The sequence below is a fragment of the Cinclus cinclus genome, unplaced genomic scaffold, assembly GCF_963662255.1.
Source record: "Cinclus cinclus unplaced genomic scaffold, bCinCin1.1 SCAFFOLD_32, whole genome shotgun sequence".
Taxonomy (NCBI): Eukaryota; Metazoa; Chordata; class Aves; order Passeriformes; family Cinclidae; genus Cinclus; species Cinclus cinclus.
This window is the reverse complement of record NW_026912098.1, coordinates 929,934-952,276: the sequence shown is the minus strand read 5'-3', so window position 1 is coordinate 952,276 and position 22,343 is coordinate 929,934. Positions and strand designations below refer to the sequence as shown.

The 22,343-nt window shown below is 54.8% G+C and overlaps 1 protein-coding gene across 1 annotated transcript; it reads right to left on the bottom strand.

The window, feature by feature from the left end:
* Positions 1-968: 968 nt before the first annotated feature.
* On the bottom strand, positions 969-20,273 carry LOC134057267 (serine/threonine-protein kinase pim-1-like). Its single transcript, XM_062514264.1, has 6 exons — positions 20,191-20,273; positions 2,849-3,482; positions 2,712-2,762; positions 2,150-2,516; positions 1,332-1,511; positions 969-1,075 (listed from the first exon to the last, which is right to left on the bottom strand). The coding sequence occupies exons 1-6, from the start codon at positions 20,271-20,273 to the stop codon at positions 969-971; spliced, it is 1,422 nt and encodes a 473-aa protein (XP_062370248.1).
* Between the last annotated feature and the right edge of the window lie 2,070 nt (positions 20,274-22,343).

The window sequence follows — 22,343 nt, the reverse complement described above, 5'->3', positions numbered from 1 at the left end:
AACAAATTAATGAAAATAGATTACTGTCCAGAAGGGGAGAAAAGAAAAATGGTAAAATATCTAATCTCTGTCAGGGGCTTGAGGAAGGCCCAACCCTAGATGCCAGGGAAAAACCCACCCACGGGTGAGAGAAGCCCATGCTTTCTCCCTTTTCCCCTGCACTGGCCCCAAAAGTCATGGTGATCCCAAAGCAAGTAAGGGCAGTGGAGCAGCCCAAGCCCTTCCTTGCCTGCCAAGGAAAGCAGCCATGCCCAGTTCTGGAGTCCCACCTCACTCCCACCATGGGGCTTTGTTTGTGTCGTGCTGGCTGCCCCAGCCCGGGGCACGGTGGGTGCTGGGGGCTGTTGGCAGGGCCAGGAGCTGACTCCCATTTCGTACCCACCCCAGCCCATCCCCCCAGCTGTGCCAAAAAGCAGCTTGGCAGGTGACAGAAGAATCAGTTTTATCCTCCCCAGCAAAGGGGGAACCTTTGCTTCCTGGCCAGGCTGTGCAATGCCCAAATCTGGGAGCATCCCCCTGGGTCTGGACTCATCTGTAAATTCACCGTGGAGCCAGGCTTTGAAGAAGGTGCCAGAATCCAAGTCCATCTTCAGCTTGCCAGTGGCCAGGTGGAGGAAGAGGTTGCCATCCTTGATGTCATCCTCACTGTCTCCAGCAGCAGCAGCCCCACCTGCTACAGCTTCTCCAGGGGCTCCTTCTCCTTCCCTGGGGTGAGACCAGGCTCTCAGTGTTCTGCCCAGGGCCCAGCTGTCAGTGAACCAGGACAAGCCAAAGCAGCTCAGATGGTGGCCACCAGTGCTGGGCAGAGCAGCTCAAGGGCTGTGTGTTCCCACCTGATAACCCCTGTGCAGTGACACAGGCAGGACAAAAAAGTCTGGGCTTCTTTGCTTCTGATTGCCAAGGCCTGTGTGGAGCTGGAACTTACCAGAGCCCTGCATCCAAGTGTGCCTGTGGCTCTCTCCCTTCTTCTATGGCAGGTGAATTTGCTGCATCCAAGGGTCACAAAACAGGTCTTCTGATGAGGGCCTTTCCATGTGGAGCATGGATAAGCACCATCTGATCAGATCTTGGCACTCTGGACAGAGAAAGCAGAAACCACCGGTCAGTTGGAGGAGGCTCCAGTCTGCTTTGCCCCACTGTTCTCATGCTCAGGCTGTGCTGCATGTGCTCAGAGCTGGGCCTAAACCTTCCCATCAGTTCTTTGTTTTGGAGGAGAGCAGGAGAGCAGGACATGTGCCACCTCCTCAGCAGCAGCCAGAGCGGGATGCTGACGAGCCCACTGCTGTCTCCCAGCACTGGTATTCCCCCCGTGCCCAGAGATGAGGATTCACCTTGAGAGACCTGTTGTGGCAGCGAGAGCTGATGGTTCCAGCTGATGTTCTGGCCTCTCCTGAAAGGGTGCTCCCCACAGACCATCTGGTGCAGCAGGATGCCCAGGGACCAGAGGGTAGCTGGCTTGCCATAGTACCAGCCAAAGTGGGTCCATTCTGGGGGGCTGTAGGACGGTGTTCCTATGGAATACAGATGGAGTTCATCAGGGGGATGCTGCTGCTCCCAGAGCCTGGCCCCAGAATCCTTGGGCATGCTAGGGCTGCACCAGTGGCACATGGTGTGACCCCTTGCCTCTGGCCAGCACCTGGGACTTGTTTACAAACTTGGGGTTGGAAAAGGAGCCACTGGTGCTGGAAGAGTGCAGCAGAAGCCCTGGCAAGGCCTGACCATGACAAGGAAAAACCCACTCCGTGGTGGGGAAAATCCATGTCTTCATCCTCCCTGCCTGCATTGCCCCAAAAGACATTATGAGGACAAGGCAAGCAATGTGAGCACAGTAGTGCAAGCCCTTTCTCACCTGCCCACCAAAACAGCTGCTGCACAGGTTTGGACCCCCCACAACCCACTACCCCCACCCACGGGTGTTTTTGTCAGGCTGGCTGCCCCAGCCCCAGTCCTGGACACAGTGGCTGGCAAAAGCTGCCAGCAGGGCTGGAAGCTGGCCCCCCACCCACCCCAGTCAAAAGCAACTCAGATGAAGACTCAGTGCCATGACTGGCAGCAAAAAGGAGAGTCCCTGCTACCACAGCCAGGCTGGGCCCTGAGATGTTGGGCCAGGAGATGCCGGGACCGGGAACACAGCCCTGTGTGGGCTCACCTGCAAAGTGAGTGTAGGCTGTGTCCTGCAGGTAGGTGCCACAGCCAAAGTCAATCAATTTTGCCTGCCCGGTGGCCAGGTCAAGCAGGATGTTCTCCGGTTTGATGTCCCTGTGCAGGACCCCACAGCTGGTGCAGTACTGCACGGCCTCCAGCACCTGGCTGAACAGCTCCTGTGCCACCTCCTCTGACAGGAACCCCTGTGACCAAATGAAATGACGGAGGTCCTGACACCACTCCGGGTGCTCCAGCACCATCAGGATGTCATTGGGGAACTCAAGCCACTCCAGCAGCTGGAGAACTCCAGGGAAGCCTGTGGACACCTTGTCCAGCAGCACGATCTCCAGTGGTGCGCTGGTGCCATCGGGCTGCAGGAGGACCACGATGCCGTCAGCGGGGCTGATGCTGTGCCAGGACTCGGGAAGCTCTCCCTCAGCACGGGATGCTCTGCTGGCCCCACACCCACTCTCCCTCCAGGCTCCTGGTGGCTTCCACCCTTCCAGGTCTCGACTCATCCCATCCTGGCACGCCCCGGCTTCTCCCGCTGGTCCCCGCTCACTCACCAGCTTGCCCCAGTGCTGGACGTGGTTCCATGGCACCCTTTTGATGGCCACCTGCATGCCAAGGGCAGCAGCAGGCTGAGCTCCTCCTCGTCCTCCCTCCTCCTCCTCTTCTGCCTGCCACTGATCCCACCACTTACTGGGGCACTGTCCGAGAGCTGAGTCACCGCCCAAACGCTGCCAAAGCTTCCACACCCCAGCAGAAAACCGAGCTGGTACCGCTCCTTCGTGCCGTGCTGCGCCTCCCCTGCCAGCGAGACGCGGCTGTCAGCGCTCGGCCCGGGGCCAGACATGAGCCCTGAGCACCCCTCAGCCGCCCCGGGCCGGGCAGCCCCAGGTGTTCGCTCTTTGGAACGGGACAGCAGAGGCTCAGGGCCAGCGACCGCGCTGCCGAGCGGTGGAGCTCGGGCCTGGGAAACCGCAACACAGGCAGCAGGAGCAGCCGTGCCGTGTGTGTGCTCCACGGGCCCGGGAGGAGCCAGGACCAAGACCAGGACCGTGGCCAGGGCACACCTTGGGGCCAGGGCCAGGGGCCGGGGTTGGGGTCGGGGCCCATGTTGGGGCCGGGGCCGGGTCCGGGGCCGGTGTCGGGACAGGCGGAGCCAAAGGGAGGCGACGCCGCTCCACGCACTGATGTCCATCCAGCAGCACCACCGCCAGTACAGCCAGAGCCGGGTGGAGGTGAGACCGTGCCGGGATGGATGGGGATGGGGAAAGGGATGGGAAAGCCCCGCCTGGGGCCAGGGCAGCCCGAGGGCATGGCCCGGCTCGGAACTGGGAGATGGAGACTGGGAGAGGAGGGGGACCCAGGGAAAGAGAGACCAAGAGAGGCTGTGGGACTGCGGGAGAGGGAGAGGAGAGCCAGAGGGTCGACAAAATCGCTTCTGTCACTGCTGCTGCTGCTGCTGCTGCAACTGAAGCCCTGGGGCCGTTTGTCCCCATGTCTGTTTTTCTGTTGCCTTCTCGGCCCGTGCCAAGCCCTGCGTACCCCGGCAGCAGTCCCTGAACATTTTCTTCCCATGGAAAAAACATCTTTCAAGCACAGGCATTCATGGCCAAGACTGGAATTGTGCCTCCAAAATTCTGTATATATGCAAGGGTAGCTCCCAGACAGAAGCTGCCAGGACTATGTAGGTTACTTTGGTTTCCTGAGGGCCAGCTCTTATCTGCCTTTGAAACACTGGGGCTCCCTACTTTCCTTCCTCCAGAAAAGAATTTCTCGTCCTGATGCCCATGGACAAAATTGGCATTTGGCCTCCCAGATTTGGTCTATCCAAGGATATCTCCCAGACAAATGCTGCCAAGACAAACAGGTCTGGCTTGCCTTGGCCTCTGGTGACTGTCTCTCATCTTCCTTCAAAACCTTGGGTTCTGAGGTTTCTCTCCTATAGAAAGGAACCGTCCTTCTTGTCCAGGGGCCCATGGCCTCAAGCATGTGACCATTTGATAGTGGTCAAAGGAGTGGACAAAGGAGTTCAGTGCTCAGTGGGCTGGAGAGTGAGGACAGCAGAGGAGAGCCCAGGGAGGGATTGACAGGCAGTTTCAGAGGTGATGGATTTTTTGACAGAGAATATCCAGAGAAAGAAACAATTAATGCCAAGGGCAGTTGTGGAGGCCCAGACTGGAAACAAGGAGAAAGGAATTTCTCTCCTAGAGCAGGGCTGAGGTGCAACACATCCCCCAGAAGGTGCCTGGGCCAGCCCAAGGCACAGGCATGTGCAGCAGCTGAAAGGTTCTTCTGACTTGGACTCCTGGAAGGGTTTGCGCAATCTCCTCCTAGGCCCTGAGGTTCAAGGGCTCAGCACCAAATGCGCCACGGGGCTCATTGGGACCAAGGAACTCCTGACAAACCACGGCTCTGCCTTGATTTCCCTCTGGTCTGGTGCAGTTCATCAGGAAGGTTTTCTGCTGCACTTCAGGAGAAATATCCATTCCAATTTTAAAGGGTGTATTTTATTACTGCTCCTTTTAGAGCAGAGGTGATTGCAGCACTCAATGACTGATGTTGATCCAGGGTCTCTCCTCAGGAGGTCTGGTCTGCTCAGAGAAGCTGTGCCTTGAGGTCTGACCCAGTGTGGACAACCTTGCTCCACATTCCCCAACTCCATCCCGTCTGTCCTTGCTCACCTGGGACCTGCTTTGCTTGGAAAACTGGCTGCACTGAGGCAAAGAGATGCTTTTCCTTTTTTTTTTTAAGTACTCTGAAACTCCTAACTTTCCCCACTGCAAACAGACACACTCCTGGAAGAGACAGTCTGAAGTTTCCCTCATTTGCCTCACGACCGTCACAAGAAGACCCCGGTGAACCCCACTCGCTCCACACAGGAGTTTTCTGGCCTGGTTGGCTTGGAACAGGACTTCTGGCCTGGCCGAGGTAGATGTTTACCAAATAACTGTTTGCAGGTGTGCTGTGCATGCTGTGCTGATCCCTCATGGTACAGCGCTCTCCAGCAGACAATAGCCCTGACATGTCGGCACCTGCTTCTCTGAGCACACAATGGTCGATAAATCTGCCTCCCTCTTGGCCAGACATCACTCACTTTGAGAAAAGACTATAAAAAGGTGACTCTTTGGAGAAGCCTCTTGAGATCTCCCCATGGAAGGAAGACCCATCTATTGGCTGAAAACCACGAGGACTCCGTCCCATCGTTGGTAGCTATTTCCCTTCTTCTCATTTCCCCTCTTTTCTCTATCTCTTTGTTTCCTTAAACTGCCCCCTCTATCAGATAACTGAATTGTTAGCATCAAATAAAATGCTATATTGGAACATACTATTGTCCCCCCGCTGTGTCTTTTATACCTCGAGATCAAAACGAGCCATCACGATCCCCCACCGGTACTGGCAGATCACGATATTAAATTGGCATCACGGACAGGATTCTGACAGACAGAAGGGGGGCAGGTTGTGTGCAGTCTGTAATAGGGGAAGGACGTCTTGCTCCAGCCACACCTAGCTGGCCACCTCCAAAGGGGTGAGCTTGTCTAGAAAGCAAACTGCACACACCTAGGTGAAAAACACCCCCACACTCGTTTGAGGGCTCTGTCTGCAGAATTTCACTAAAGATCTCTTGGTGGAAAGACGGGACTGTTTTGTTGGTTTTTATTGTGTTTTTGACTGCTTGGTGTAGCGAAGAGACAACCAGAGTTTTGTACTGAAGGTAGTGCCTCCCAAGCAGCTTTGGTCTCTTCACCCACACAGAGAAGTGAAGGGGAACACAGAGAAAAGCTGTGTGTGTGTGTGTGAGTGTGTAACATAAGTGATATACCTCCCTGTAGTGGTTTTTACTTGCCCCTTGAAAAAAATGACTGAAAATTCCAGTGCAACAAATAAAACTGCATTTTTTTCTTTATTAGCTCTTTGAAGTGCCAGACCCCCTCAAGGAGAGGAAGAATGGGCACAAAATAATTGGTATAATTTAGAAAATGTGATTGATTGAATATGTTCTCCCATCAATCTGACACTTAATATGTATTCTGAGCGTCACTCACTGGGGAAGATCAGATTAAATTATCAGAACAAGAAGCTGGTGGCTACTGGGGACATGGGGTTTTCTTTACAACAGGACACAGATGTAACCCATGGTCCCTAACCCAGCACGCATCCTGTTGGGCAGGGGGATTTAACCCCTTGGAAAGGAGAAATCCTGTCCTTTAACTGGGACTCCCAACCAACTTCTAGCAAACATTCACAAAGCTGCCTGCTTGCAAATGATACATGAAAGAAAATTAACTGTTGTCTATGAATCACCTATGCAATTACCTGTAATGCCTGAAATTATGACCCCCTTGATTTGTGGTCTTCCAGAGTCAATTAATCTACAGCAATTCTCCTTCAAAACACCATTGCAGCTATAACCCCTGTAGACACAGTAGACAGAGTTCTTGAGAACCCAAGCGACCAGCACAGTTCCACTGACTCTGGGCCCATTCCCTTTCCTCCCTATACAACCCCTTCTCAGCAGACACCAGGTTCACAGTCACATTTTCCTGCCAGCAGCCATAAAATTTAGACATTATTAGTGTTCTGGAGAAAACCCATTCCTGATTTTTCAAAAACTGCCAGGCCTCTTCATGACTTGCTGAGGGAAGGGGTGAAATGGGATTGGGCTCTTTCTCAGGAGGAAGCACTGCAATTGCTGATATCTGAAGTAACAGCTTATCAAGCCCTGGGCCCTATTTACTCTACAGATTCTTTTCAGGTGGAATGGGGGTTCTCCATCTCAGGGCTGTCAGTACACATATGGCAATGAGGCCCTGGTGGTCCTACAAGGCCTGTTAGTTTGTATTCCCTTGGCTTTAAAGATGCTGAAAAAAGATACATGTTGGGGGTTGGTTCTCTCCCTTTTTCCCTCTGTGGAATTTTCCCCATGGTCATGCTAAGATACCTGTTGACTGGGCCCTGGTGACAAGGGGGAGGGGGGAGGGGAGAGAAGAGGGAAACCCCGTGAGATTCAAACAGCCAGAAGAGGAAGCAGAAGGCTGGGCCTCAGCCCCATTTTCCCCACGGAGTTCGGACGAGAAGGACGATCGCCACCTCTATCCCATCCCTGCCATCCCAGCATCGGGAAACCACCATCGGACCCTGCCCGGCTGTCTTCTCGCTGTGAACTCCCACCATCCAGCACTCTGCTGAGCACTGGGACCCACACTGTGATCAGAGGGCTCTCTCTCCATCTCTCTCTCCCCCTGGGACAGCGCTGCCATCACCCCCAGCCCTCCTGCAGCTCTGCGGGACCCGCCCGCCCCCAGCACCGGGAACTGCAGCTCAGGGAAAAGGTGCCTGCAGCCAAAAAACACTGGGACTGAGTTACTGTTCTGTTTGTGGGTAATTTCATAGCTGTTGTTGTTCTTGTTTGTCTTGTTAGATATACTAGTAAAGAACTGTTATTCCTACCCCCATATCTTTGCCTGAGAGCTCTCTTAATTCCTAAATTATAATAATCAGAAGGAAGGAAGGATCACATTTTTTTTTCATTCCAAAGGGAAGCTTCTGCTTTCCTTGGCAAACACCTGTCTTTCAAACCAGGACAGATTTAGGCCACGCAATGTGGGGCCCGAGGGCATTGAGAGGAAAGGGTGAAAAAGGAATAACAGTTCTTGAGTTACCTCATTTTTGTGTTAGGTGGCATCATGTTGTCCAGCTTACCGTGGTTAGGCTTCATGTGGCCACAGCTTTATCTCTCCCATTTGCAATCCCTTACCTGAACATGGGTCCTATAACTCAGGCTGCTGTAACTATTATCCAGTTCCTTTTGTGGGCTGATAACGTGAGAAATTCATGGATTTTTAACTTCCTCTGGAAGGTGGGCACATGGATTCGGAGCTATCACACTCTAATTGTATGTTTTTGGGGCTACTTTAATAATGGTACATACTGTGAGGATATGACACCAGGGAAAATTTTGTCCCAACCCCTTACACAGTTTTTTGGGTCTGCTCCACCAGCTTTTGAGGGGTTCAAATCTCTTCTAAGCAGTAATGATATCATACAGTGGCTGACATTGCTAATAGGCCTTGTAAACCTGTTCTATTTAACATTCCGAGATGAGGGGAGATTGACTTGGATGACAACCCTGATACGTCCCCCAAGAAATAGGGATTCTACCCCAGAGCCTGACCCTGACCCTGCCCCTGCCCCAGAGACTAAGGATGTTGCCCCTGAGCCTGACTCTGCCCCAGAGCTCACCTCAGAAAGGAACCATCCAGAGTGGGTGGGGTTTCTAGTGAAGGAGATGGGCCAAATGCTGAAGGAGTACCTTTCCCCAGCTCTTCAAAAACTCTCCCTCTGCCTTAAAGAGGGAGAACCTGATGGTGCAGCAGTGGAACCCACAAATGTTACATCTCACCAGGTTCCAGCTGAACTGCAAGGGCACTCACAGCCAGCAGCAGTTGCCCCTGTGGAAAATAGAAAGTCTAAGGTGAAAACAAAGCACCTGGATAATAAGGATCAGAAAGCAGGGCCCTCACAACCATCAGGGGAGCCAGAGGTTGAGATCGTCATGGAGTCCCTGTCATACGAGAGTCTCTGTAATCTGTGTAAAGATGTTGTACGAAGGGGCCGTGAGGCTTTTACAACGTGGTTCCTGCGGGTCTGGGACCTTATGGGTACAGGTGTGCAGCTGGATGGTACTGAGGCAAGGAATTTGGGACCCCTAACCCAGGACTCAGGTGTGGATCACATATTTGAAGGGAACGAGGCCCCCTTTCCCTCTGGGAGCGGCTTTTAATGAGTGTAAGAGAGAGGTTTGTCCATAGAGAGACAATGCAGGAGCACCACCATAGAATGCGCTGGAAAACCGCTGAGGAGGGGATCCAACAGCTGAGAGAAGTGGCAATACTGGAAGTACACTTTGGGAGGGGTGGACAACATGACAATGACCCCGACAAGGTCAGGTGCACAGGGCAGATGTTGTGGAATCTGGCACACCTGGGGCCATCTCAATACACCACATTCATTGCAGCCATTAACGCTGACACCAACCACGAGACAGTGGGTTCTGTTGCCGATAAGCTCAGAAATTTTGAGAGTATAATGAACGGCCCAATGCAGGCTCAGGTCTCTGCCGTGATTAGGGGACTCAGAGAGGAGTTCAAGGAGGAGATAAGAGGGGTGAGGGGGGAGATGAGGAAGGTCAATGCAGCACCAGTGCGAGTCACAGATGCCAGAGTTAGAACCCAATGTCCCCCAGCTAGGGAGAGAGGATACACCCCACGAGCTGACCTGTGGTTCTTTCTGCGTGACCATGGGGAAGACATGAGGAGGTGGGATGGGAAACCCACTTCTGCCCTGGCAGCGCGGGTGCGTCAACTCAGGGAGGGAAACACTAACCAAAGGAGCTGCACTAAAGTGAAGGTAGCCTCAACTTCCCATAACCAAGATGCAGGGTATTACAGAAGGGAGGATGATTCGTCCGATCCCCTTGAGGGAACCTCCAACATGTATGCCCAGGAAGGAAATAATAACCAGTGCTAGAGGGGCCCTGCCTCTAGCCAGGGAGAGGCACGGGAAAACTGGGTCTTTTGGACGGTGTGGATCCGATGGCCTGGCACATCACAGCCACAAAAACATAGGGCATTAGCTGACACTGGTTCACAGTGCACCCTAATACCATCAGAACATGTGGGAGAAGAGCCTGTTTCTATTGCTGGGGTGACAGGGGGATCACAGGAATTGACTTTGCTGGAGGCTGAGGTGAGCCTGACTGGGAAAGAGTGGCAGAAGCATCCAGTTGTGACTGGCCCAGAGGCACCGTGTGTTCCAGGCATAGACTTCCTCAGGAATGGCTATTACAAAGAGCCAAAGGGACTCAGGTGGGCTTTTGGAATAGCTGCTGTAGAGGCAGAAAACATTCAACAATTGAACACCTTGCTTGGACTGTCAGAGAGCCCATCTGCAGTGGGACTCCTGAAGGTGAAGGAGCAGCAAGTGCCAATTGCCACCTCGACAGTGCACCACCGGCAGTACAGGACAAATGGAGATGCCGTGATCCCCTTCCACAAGATGATCCGTGAGCTGGAGGGCCAAGGGGTGGTCAGTAAAACCCACTCACCATTCAACAGCCCCATCTGGCCTGTGCGCAAGTCTGACGGAGAATGGAGATTGACTGTGGACTATCGTGCATTGAATGAAGTGACTCCACCGCTGAGCGCTGCCGTGCCGGACATGCTGGAACTCCAGTATGAGCTGGAGTCCAAGGCAGCAAAGTGGTACGCCACCATTGACATTGCCAATGCATTTTTCTCCATTCCTCTGGCAGCAGAGTGCAGGCCTCAGTTTGCTTTCACCTGGAGGGGCGTGCAGTACACCTGGAACCGACTGCCCCAGGGGTGGAAACACAGCCCCACCATCTGCCATGGACTGATCCAGGCTGCACTGGAAAAGGGTGAAGCTCCAGAACATCTGCAATACATCCATGACATCATTGTGTGGGGGAACACGGCAATGGAAGTATTTGAGAAAGGAGAGAAGATCATCCAGATTCTGCTGGGAGCCAGTTTTGCCATCAAGAGGAGCAAAGTCAAAGGTCCTGCCCGAGAGATCCAGTTCCTGGGAGTAAAGTGGCAGGACGGGCGGCACCAAATCCCCACTGAGGTCATCAATAAGATCACCGCGATGTCTCCACCAACCAACAAGAAGGAAACACAAGCTTTCCTAGGTGCCATAGGCTTTTGGAGAATGCACATTCCTGAGTAGAGCCAGATCGTCAGCCCTCTCTACCTGGTCACCCGGAAGAAGAACGAATTCCACTGGGGCCCTGAGCAGCAGCAAGCCTTTGCCCACATCAAGCAGGAGATCGCTCATGCTGTAGCCCTCGGCCCAGTCAGGACGGGACCAGAGGTGAAGAATGTGCTCTACTCTGCAGCCGGGAACAAGGGCTTGTCCTGGAGCCTTTGGCAGAAGGTACCTGGTGAGACCCGAGGCCAACCTCTGGGATTCCAGAGCCGAAGTTCCAGAGGGTCTGAAGCCAACTACACCCCAACAGAGAAGGAGATCTTGGCTGCTTCTGAAGGAGTTCAAGCTGCCTCAGAGGTGATTGGCACAGAAGCACAGCTCCTCCTGGCACCCCGACTACCAGTGCTGGGGTGGATGTTTAAAGGGAAGGTCCCCTCTACCCACCACGCCACCGATGCCACATGGAGCAAGTGGATTGCCCTCATCACGCAGCGCGCCCGTATCGGAAACCCAAATCGCCCTGGGATTTTGGAAATAATTACAAACTGGCCAGAAGGTGAAAATTTTGGTCTTGCCAATGAAGAGGAGCAAGAACAAGTGACCCGGGCTGATGAAGCCCCGCCATACAACCAACTGCCAGCAGATGAAACTCGCTACGCTCTTTTCACTGACGGTTCCTGTCGCATCGTGGGGATGAACCGGAAGTGGAAAGCAGCCGTATGGAGCCCCACAGGACAAGTTGCACAAGCTACTGAAGGAGAAGGTGGATCAAGTCAACTTGCTGAACTCAAAGCCGTTCAGCTGGCCCTGGACATTGCTGAAAGAGAGAAGTGGCCAAAGCTCTACCTTTACACTGATTCATGGATGGTAGCCAATGCTCTGTGGGGCTGGCTGGAAAGATGGAAAAAAGCTAACTGGCAAGGTAGGGAAAAACCAATCTGGGCTGCTGATGAGTGGAAAGACATTGCCAGTCGGGTAGAGAAGCTACCCGTAAAGGTCCGTCATGTAGATGCCCATGTCCCCAAGAGTCGGGCTAATGAGGAGCACCAACACAATGAGCAAGTAGATCAGGCTGCAAGGATAGAGGTGTCACAGATAGACTTAGACTGGCAACACAAGGGAGAGTTGTTCCTGGCTCGATGGGCCCACGATGCCTCAGGTCACCAAGGCAGAGATGCTACCTATAAGTGGGCACGAGACCGAGGGGTGGATCTCACCATGGACAGCATTTCCCAGGTTATCCATGACTGTGAGACGTGTGCTGCCATCAAGCAAGCCAAGCGAGTGAAGCCCCTCTGGTATGGGGGGCAGTGGTCCAAATAGAAGTATGGGGAGGCCTGGCAGATTGACTACATCACACTGCCTCAGACACGCCAAGGCAAGCGCTACGTGCTGACCATGGTGGAAGCCACCACTGGATGGTTGGAGACCTACCCTGTGCCTCATGCCACTGCCCGCAACACCATCCTGGGCCTGGAAAAACAAGTCCTTTGGAGACATGGTACCCCTGAGAGAATTGAGTCAGACAATGGGACTCATTTCAAGAACAGCCTCATAAACACCTGGGCCAGAGAACACGGCATCGAGTGGGTGTACCACATTCCTTATCACGCACCAGCGGCTGGGAAAGTGGAACGGTGCAATGGGCTGCTTAAAACCACCTTGAAGGCACTGGGTGGGGGGACTTTCAAGAACTGGGAGATTAATCTACCAAAGGCCACATGGTTAGCGAACACCCGAGGTTCCACTAATCGAGCAGGCCCTGCCCAGTCTGAGCCCTTGAGAACACCAGATGGGGACAAGGTTCCAGTGGTGCATATGAGAGGTATGCTAGGAAAAACTGTTTGGGTGAACTCTGCCTCCAGCAAAGCCAATCCAATTCGTGGGGTGGTTTTTGCTCAAGGGCCAGGTTGTACCTGGTCAGTGATGCAAAGGGATGGAGAGACCCGATGCATACCCCAAGGAGACCTTGTTTTAGGGTGAACTACCTACAATACTGTGCCTATATCTGTAAATGTATGGATGTCTATAATTTGAAGATTTTAATTTGATTTGGCATGATGGTAGGGGAAAATTCGGGGTGGATAATGTTGGGGGTTGGTTTCTTTCCCTTTTCCCTCTGTGGAATTTTCCCCATTGTCATGCTAAGATACCTGTTGACTGGGCCCTGGTGACAAGGGGGAGGGGACGGGAGGGAAGAGACAAACCCCGCGAGATTCAAACAGCCAGAAGAGGAAGAGGAAGGCTGGGCCTTGGCCCATTTCTCCCGCGGAGTTCGGACGAGAAGGACGATCGCCGCCTCTCCTCCATCTCCGCCATCCCAGCGTCGGGAAACCACCATCGGACCCTGCCCTGCTGCCTTCTCACTGTGAACTACCACCATCCAGCACTCTGCTGAGCACTGGGACCCACACCGTGAGCGGAGAGCTCTCTCCATCTCTCTCTCCCCCTGGGACATCTCTGCCATCACCCCCAGCCCTCCTGCAGCTCTGCGGGACCCGCCCGCCCCCAGCACCGGGAACTGCAGCTCAGGGAAAAGGTGCCTGCAGCCAAAAAACACTGGGACTGAGTTACTGTTCTGTTTGTGGGTAATTTCATAGCTGTTGTTGTTCTTGTTTGTCGTGTTAGATATACAAGTAAAGAACTGTTATTCCTACCCCCATATCTTTGCCTGAGAGCTCTCTTAATTCCAAAATTATAATAATCGGAAGAATCACATTTGGTTTTTTTCATTCCAAAGGGAAGCTTCTGTTTTCCGTAGCAAACACGTGTCTTTCAAACCAGGAGAGAAGGTTTAGGCCCAGCTCTCAGCACATGCAGCACAGCCTGAGCATGAGAACAGTGGGGCAAAGCAGACTGGAGCCTCCTCCAACTGACCGGTGGTTTCTGCTTTCTCTGTCCAGAGTGCCAAGATCTGATCAGATGGTGCTTATCCATGCTCCACATGGAAAGGCCCTCATTAGAAGACCTGTTTTGTGACCCTTGGATGCAGCAAATTCACCTGCCATAGAAGAAGGGAGAGAGCCACAGGCACACTTGGATGCAGGGCTCTGGTAAGTTCCAGTTGCACACAGGCCTTGGCAATCAGAAGCAAAGAAGCCCAGACTTTTTTGTCCTGCCTGTGTCACTGTACAGGGGTCATCAGGTGGGAACACACAGACCTTGAGCTGCTCTGCCCAGCACTGGTGGCCACCATCTGAGCTGCTCTGGCTTGTCCTGGTTCACTGACAGTTGGGCCCTGGGCAGAACACTGAGAGCCTGGTCTCACCCCAGGGAAGGAGAAGGAGCCCCTGGAGAAGCTGTAGCAGGTGGGGCTGCTGCTGCTGGAGACAGTGAGGATGACATCAAGGATGACAACCTCTTCCTCCACCTGGCCACTGGCAAGCTGAAGATGGACTTGGATTCTGGCACCTTCTTCAAAGCCAGGCTCCACGGCGAATTTACAGATGAGTCCAGACCCAGGGGGATGCTCCCAGATTTGGGCATTGCACAGCCTGGCCAGGAAGCAAAGGTTCCCCCTTTGCTGGGGAGGATAAAACTGATTCTTCTGTCATCTGCCAAGCTGCTTTTTGGCAGGGCCAGGAGGATGGGCTGGGGTGGGTACGAAATGGGAGTCAGCTCCTGGCCCTGCCAACAGCCCCCAGCACCCACCGTGCCCCGGGCTGGGGCAGCCAGCACGACACAAACAAAGCCCCATGGTGGGAGTGAGGTGGGACTCCAGAACTGGGCATGGCTGCTTTCCTTGGCAGGCAAGGAAGGGCTTGGGCTGCTCCACTGCCCTTGCTTGCTTTGGGATCACCATGACTTTTGGGGCCAGTGCAGGGGAAAAGGGAGAAAGCATGGGCTTCTCTCACCCGTGGGTGGGTTTTTCCCTGGCATCTAGGGTTGGGCCTTCCTCAAGCCCCTGACAGAGATGAGATTTTTTACCATTTTTCTTTTCTCCCCTTCTGGACTGTAATCTATTTTCATTAATTTGTTGATTCTTTCTCTAAAAGAAGTGTTCCAGGTGGGCTCCAGTGTGGATCAGGAAGTGCTCGGGACCAGCTGCGGCGTGGATGGGCCGTGCCCTTGGAGAAGGCTGAGGACATCCCTTGGGACCAGCTTTTCTTCCAGCAGCGATGGCATGAGGTGGGTCCCCAACTTCTTGTCACGGTGGGATGAGAGCTTTTGGGAGATGGCAGCGAGCACAGGAGCATCCTGCTGTGGCAGCTGCTGAGGAGGTGGATGTGCCATGGCTGGCTGCAGGCTGGGCACATGTCCTGCCCTCCTGCTCTGCTGCCCAAGGCAGCAGTGATGGGCACTGCTCTGGGCACGGCCAGCATGGCCTGGGCACCGTGGCAGCTGGGACAAGGGGCACAGGAGCCTTCAGCTGACGGGCAATTTCTGGTTTCTCTCCTTGCAGCCGGGCCCTGTGGATGCTGAGGCTGCTCTGGGCTCTGCCAGGGCTCTGCTGCAGCTCAGCACCAGGCTGGCATCAGCCAAAGGAGAAATGGAGTGACCTGCAGCAGAGACTTGCTTGAGCATTTCAGCAACGCAGCTCAAGTTTGCAGAGTGTACACCTCCAAGGGAAAACATGACATCCTCCAAAAAGTAAATTTGTTCAATAACTTCTGAAAAGAAATCAATCTGGGATGACCCCAAATGATATTTTTCAGCCTGCTCAAGCTGTAGCTCAGTCCTTCTCTGAACAGTTCTCTCCCCCACCTGCCTTTTAATTCACAAGTGCTCCCTCCTTTCCCCCAGTGAATTCCCAGCCCATCACAGTCTCCATCACATTGTTGCCTTCCTTGACGCCCCTCAGCACGAGGAAGACTGAGTTCCAGGATTAGGGACTCATTCTTTCACTGGCTGAAGAGCAGCAATGTCTCAGAGGTCCAGTGAGATTTTAGTGTCCTTCAGAGCTGCTCTCCTGCTCTCAGCTCTCCTCACTGCTGAGTTGCCACTCCCTTCTCCTCGTCCTTCCCGCAGGATGAACTCTGTGCATCCCCTTGAGCCTCCCCACTCTTCCCAGCCCACCCACCCAGCTCAGTTAGGCTGAAGCTGAAGCTTGTGTCCTCTGGCACAGCAGTGCAGTCCCCTGTGCAGGGAGCCCCAGCCCCAGAGCACAGCACACAGCAGTGCAGTCTGGGCTGGACCAGCTCCCCTCCACCCCTGCCTTGGCTGTCTGTGGCACCTGAATGCTCCCTGTTTGGAGCTGTCACTGCAGGATGGCCCCTGGGCAGAGCCCAGCCGGGCTCCCACTGCATGCCCTGAAGCTTGGGGCAGACAGTGGAACCAGGGCTGAGGTGCATGGGGAGCACCCAGAGCTGTGGCTTGCACTCAGTGTTTGCAAGTGTTGTGTTCTCATCTCATGCAGCCTGTGGGGAAAACAGCCTGTGCTGCCAGGCCAGCACTGCCCCTCTGGGCAGGGACAAGGCTGAAGGGCTTTCCCATTCCAGAGGAGCCAGCACTGAGCCTTGGCAGGGCCTGGCAGGGCTGGACAAAGGTCTGGCTCCTGTCCAGGACTCACTGCCCATCCACCCCCATTGTGCTCCCAGGGACAGAAGGGTCTGACTGTGCCAGGGGCTCTGGGATGTCTCTGTATCCCTGGACAGAAGGGTCTGACTGTGCCAGGGGCTCTGGGATGTCTCTGTATCCATGGACAGAAAGGTCTGTCTGTGCCAGGGGCTCTGGGATGTCTCTGTATCCATGCACAGAAGGGTCTGTCTGTGCCAGGGGCTCTGGGATGTCTCTGTACCCATGGACAGAAGGGTCTGACTGTTGCAGGGTTTCCATAATGCCTTTTTACCCATGGGTATGGAGTAAACACGGAGAGGGAAAAAGTCAGTCACGTTGCTTGCACACCCCTTCCTTTCGATACCAGACACATCCATGCACACCCCCTTGTATGGATATATTTAAAGGATAGGGATGGGCAGAGATTTCCCACAGAGCTCTTACTTTGGCACAGCTCACCTTGTAAATCAGTGGCCAGGGGATTTTTTTCCCAGCTCTGCTTTGGGGACACAAGGTCCAAGGATCTGCAGTGTCAGAGGGAGAGTGTGGCTGGTCACAGGTGAAGTCCCGTTTCATGACATCCCAGAGTGGCACAGGACAAAGATAAAAGCACCCACAACCTCACTGATGAAGTCTTTCTGATGCTGCACATCCTATAGGAAAAGCTGCTGTCACCCAATCCATTTGGAGTTATAACTTTAATTTTCAATACTTTAGGGTGAAGTTTCAAACTGCAAGGTTTTTTTACCCTCAAGACACAATCATACACAATCCATTTTTCAATTTCCTCTTTCTTCAACCACAATTTAAGATGTCTTAATATTACAATCAAATCCCAAAATCATTTAAAAATTATGTGAGGTCAGTAAGATGGATCCATGTCATCAGAACTTTCACAAAGCAAATAATTTAGTTGTCTTTTAAAATGATCAGTTACCAATTAATCCAAAGTTACAGAAGATTTTTTTACTACACATTGTGGTTTTTTCTCCTCTTCTTCACTATTTGTTTGTTCATTTTTTCCCTTTATTCTTTTTTTAAACAGAGAACACATCCTAAGAAAGGAATGTACAGCAAAATGAGATGCATTTCGGATAAACAATGAAAATGTAGGCTCCTCCTCTGTTTACTTTTGTCTGGATACTCTGAAGAAAAAATGTAGCAGAGAGCAGCAGAGGTGTAAAGTGGTTGCTTTGGACTAAACTGGAGTTTAGCACTGGTGACATCCTGATCCAGTCACGAGTTGCAGAATTCTTGTGCAGATCTCAAGCCCTGTGTTTGCAGGCACAGCACCTGCAGCTCTGGCACAGCAGTGCATGAGAACAGCTCTGCTATTCCCCCAGAGAATCGGGGCTCTGCCCAAGAACGAGGTGCTGCAGTCCTTTGCTCCTGGTTCCCGTGTGGAGCAGCTCCTTCCCGCTGGCTGAGCTGCTCAGGCAGAGCCCGGCAGCTCCTGGCCCTGCAGGGCTGAGGCTTTTCCCCCTTGCTGGGCACAGACTGATGGAGCAGCACTGCTGAGCACGGGGACACAGCGAGGGACCAGGAGCAGCTGCCTTTGTCCACCTGCAGCTCCAAGGCCCAAGCTCTGAGCAGACAGGGCTGGAAGGGACTCGCAGGCTCCCTGTTTGCTGGGCTGCCCCCCTTGTGCCCGGCCCAGCTCTGTGTGGGGCAGAGGGAGAACAAAGGGCAGCTCCCTCCCAGCTCCCAGCCCCAGCCCAGGGACCCCTCTGGCCCCGGGGCTTGGGGCACTGTCAGCACCCTCTGCTCCAGCCACCGCTTCTGCTGGCACTGACAGCAACACCCAAACTGTGGCTGATCCCGAGGGAGCAGCAGCAGTGCCTGCATCTGATCCCTGACTCTGGGGCACGGCTGGACAAACGACACCCACAGCAGCAGCAGCAGCAGCAGCAGCAGCACATGGACCTGACTTTGAGCACAGCCCCGGCACTGTTCCCTCCCGTGTGCAGTGGTGTCACAGCAGCCTGGGGCACCTGGGAGCCCTCAGTGCCAGCAGGGACTGGAGATGGCAGCCCTGGGCTCCTGGAGGTCGTGCAGGGAACAGAGGTGGGGACTGCCTCTCCATGGGGAGCTTCCAGATGGAAAAGGCTGCTGTGACCAGGCAGCTGCAAGGGCAGAGAAAGGAGGGGCTGGAGCCCTTGATCTGTGCCAGTTCCACAGTCCTGGGGAGCAGCCACTGAGCACAGGGGGAACAGAGGGCACAGCAAGAGGGACAAAACCAGTCAAGGTCAGAGACAGGAAAGAGCCAGAGCTGGGAGCAGGAACAGCTGCTTCATTGCACCCTTGGACAAAGCTCTTGGCTGAGCTTTCAAAGTGCTGAAGGGCATGAAGGGCAAAGAGGTGACAGCAAACCATGCTCCTGTTTGCACAGCCTCCCCTCTCAGTGTCCCAGAAGGATTTGGATGAACTGTATTCTTCTCTCTGAGTTGTCACATTCAGCATGAGCAGCTTAGCCCCAGGAGCTAAAGCAGCTGAAGCTTTAGGCCACAAGAGCTGAACAAGAGGGACCTTTTGGACCCCCAGGTTTAGGATGGCCAGCAGTTGGGACGTGCCCCAAGGAGGCTGTGCCAGCTTCTCTGGAAGGCCCCGTGCCCTTCCAGCTACGGCTGTGTCAGCAGCCCTGGGGGCTCCTTCTGCTGCCCTGAGCCCGCAGAGCAGGGCAGTGTTTGCTGGTGGTTAGAGCTGCTCATAAACATCATGTCAGGCTGCCTTAAAACTTGGGGCGAGGGATTTCTTCCAACCTGGGCCACTTTGGGTGGGCTGAGGGTGTCCCCAGGGCAGGTGACAGTGTGTGCAAGGGCCTTTATGACACAGAGCAGCACGGTCACCATGGCATGGAATGGGACACGGTGTCAAAGGACCCTTTGTGACCTGTGCTGACATAGGAGCTGGCAGTGACACAGCCACACCACAGCGCTCGGAGCAGGCGACGGGACAGGACGCGCCGGAGCGGTGCTGTGAGGAGCCCCCACACAGCGCACTCGTTCGTGTCTGACCCGGAGCTTTTCTGAGGCGTTATTCCTGCAGGTGACCTCGTGGCAAGGCCGTGGGACTTGGTGGCCCGTGGCCTTCCCGAGGCTTCTCTTTTGCAGGTGCACTCGCGGCCGGACCGCGGGACTTGGTGACCAGAATTGCTTACGAGGAGTCTCCTGTCCTTGTGTCAGGAGCCCTCAAGAGCAGAGTGCAGGACTTGCTGTCCTGCAGCCTTCCTGAGGCAACTCTGTCGTGGGTGTCTTCAAGGCACAACTGCACGACTTGTTGCCTCACAGCTTTCCCAAGGCATCTCTCTAGAAGGTGCCCTTGAGGCCAGACTCTGACATGGCGGGCAGATTTCTCAGCCTGTTCAATGTTTGCAGAGGGAAAAAAGAGAAAGGCCCTGGAGTATCCCCAGAACAACCACCTGAGGAGCTGGAGCAGTTCCAGCCAATGCAGGATGGTGAGTGGCACAGCTGGGCCACAGGGCTAATGGCTGCTGCCTGCTGGGCCCCATCCCATCCCATCCCATCCCATCCCATCCCATCCCATCCCATCCCATCCCATCCCATCCCATCCCATCCCATCCCATCCCATCCCATCCCATCCCATCCCATCCCATCCCATCCCACCCCATCCCATCCCACCCACTGTGGACATGGCCAGGGACAGGACAGAAGAGGGGCTGGGCAGACACCCCGCAGCAGCCGTGCTCCATCCCCTGGGGCATCCCGGGGCTGTCCCTGCCTGGGGAGCGCAGGGCTGGGCTGTGTCCTCTGGCCTCTCCCGCAGCCCCTCAGCTCTGTCTGCACTCGCTCTTACCCAGGTGCAGCCACGGACCGGACACAAGAGCAGGAACCCACCCGCGGCCGCTTCCGCACAACACTGAAGGTACCTGCAGCCATCCCCACCTGGGCTGGGCCTGCTGTCACTGCTCAGCCCAGCACAGCGCTTGGAGCATTGCATTGAACTTGCCTCTCTTCCCTGTCCTTTGTTCTCCTGCAGAGGTTCCAGAAGTTCCTATGCATTCGACGTAGGAAGACCAGAACCACAGCTACAGAGGGCACAGCTGAGCCTGACTCCAGGCTGACCGAGCTCCAGGCAGAGCCAGATGTCAGCCCAAATTCACCTGAGTGCTCAGAGGGCTCTGACACTGCAATGAATGATGGCAGGGCAAAGGCTGACATGGCAGAGACTGAGGACATGGCCGACACTTCGGAGACAGAGGGCATCACAAATACTGACACCACTCCCACTCTGAGTCAGGAACTCATTGGGGACTATTTCAAGGAGCCCTGTGTTTCTTCCCAGCCAAACGTAAGCAGCCTGAGGCCAGGGCTTGAGGCCTCACAGGAGTGCATGCCCACTCACGCCATGGTCACTGGGCCCCCTCAGTCTTTGAGGCCAGCACAGTGTGGCGGGGAGGGAAGCACTTCTTAGGGGAAGCTGGGGAGTGTCTCCCATGGACAGTGCTCCAAGTCTTCCCCACCCCCTCCAGGTGCCAGCCATGGTGAAAAGCATCCACCAGAGTCTCGTGTCCCATGCCACTGTGGGTGTCAGGCTGCGCACTGACATTTGGAGGCTGGCTGGAGAACACCCTGCTGACGTGGTGCTGACCCTCCTGCGCTGTGCCCCAACGTGTGACAGGTACAGGGTCCACGTGCCTTGAGAGCTCAGGGCTCAACAGCCTTTAGGGCCCATGGCCCTGTACAGCCTGTCCAGTGGGGTCTGCCAGACAGGCACAGAGCTCCAGGACCCTCAGGCCCCTCTGTTTCCTCAGCCTGCTGCCATGCTCCCTCCCTCCCCCTCAGGGCATTGGGGCTCTGTCACCTGGGCCCCACAGCTGTACAGGGCATGGTCCTGTGACTGAGACCCCCTGACACAGAGCTGTGATCCCACAGAGCTGCTGCAAGGATGTGGAGAGCCATAGGCTCGTCAGGACCAACAGTGGAGAAGGTGCTGCCCACACTGCTCTGTGTGATGGAGGATTGGCCTCTGCACAGCATGAGCACCTCTGATGGAGACAACAAAGACGTGTTTGCCCTGGCTGTGAGTTTCTGGAACTGGCCTCTGCTCGCTCTCCACTCGCCTCTCCAGCAGCTCTCCATCCTCTCCGTGCCTCAGGCACTGGGCTGAAACCTGGGCTAGGGACAGGCTCAGGGGGCACTGGGCCCGCTGCTCCCCCTGCGTCTCCCCTCGGGCCCTGCCCCATGGACAGCTCAGCACTGAGCGCTGTCTCGGGCTGCTTCTTTTGCAGGCTACTCTGGTGATCTGGCTAATTGTGCCTCAGTGCCAGAAGGCAATGATCCTTTATTCCTCCCGCCTGTTTGTGGCTCTGCTCTTCCACGTTGTCATCACCACACAGCAGATGCCAGAGGAAGTTGATAACTTCTGGACAGCGTGCCGGGAGGAACATCGCCTTCCCAGCCAGCCCAACAGGTCCCAGTCCCCCTGTCCTTCCCATGCCCTTGTGGCCAGCACCAGTGCTCCCAGGGTGACCTGGACTTTGCTCTGCACACAGGTTTGCGGTGCAGGCCATGAAGGCTCTGCTCTTCTGTCTGCACTATGACCCTGAGGTGATGGCCATGGAGCGCAAGCGTGGCTGGGACACGCTGCTCTGTGCTGACACCCAGCACTATGCCGTGGGTCTGCTGGCCAGGTGAGACCCCCATCTCCCCTCTGTCCCCGACATTTGTGCTCTGTGCCCGGGGTGCCCCACACAGTCCCTGTGCTCATGGGCCAGAGGGATTTGTCACCAAGGGACAGCCAAGCAGACTGGAAAAGGCTGGGAGAGGAGGTGCCCAGAAGGAGCAGCCTCCCAAAATGCCCACATCCGCTCCAGGGATGCTGGGCAAAGACTGGATCTCTGTGACTCAGTCCTGAGAGAGGTTTGCCTGCCCACCTCAGTGTCTTGGTGCCTTTTCCCCCATCAGGCAGATGCGCCGTGCCTCCCTCTCCGTGTGTTCTGGGATTGC

Bases quoted from the DNA above. Each gene is read 5' to 3' on its own strand.
- LOC134057267 (XM_062514264.1), bottom strand. From the start codon at position 20,273: ATGGCTGCAGGTACCTTCAGTGTTGTGCGGAAGCGGCCGCGGGTGGGT. The intron at 2,517-2,711 runs GTGAGTGAGCGG...GTCCTCCTGCAG, and splicing joins TCCAGCACTGGGGCAAGCTG to CCCGATGGCACCAGCGCACC. The intron at 1,076-1,331 runs GTGAATCCTCAT...TTCTCTGTCCAG, and splicing joins GCCACAACAGGTCTCTCAAG to AGTGCCAAGATCTGATCAGA.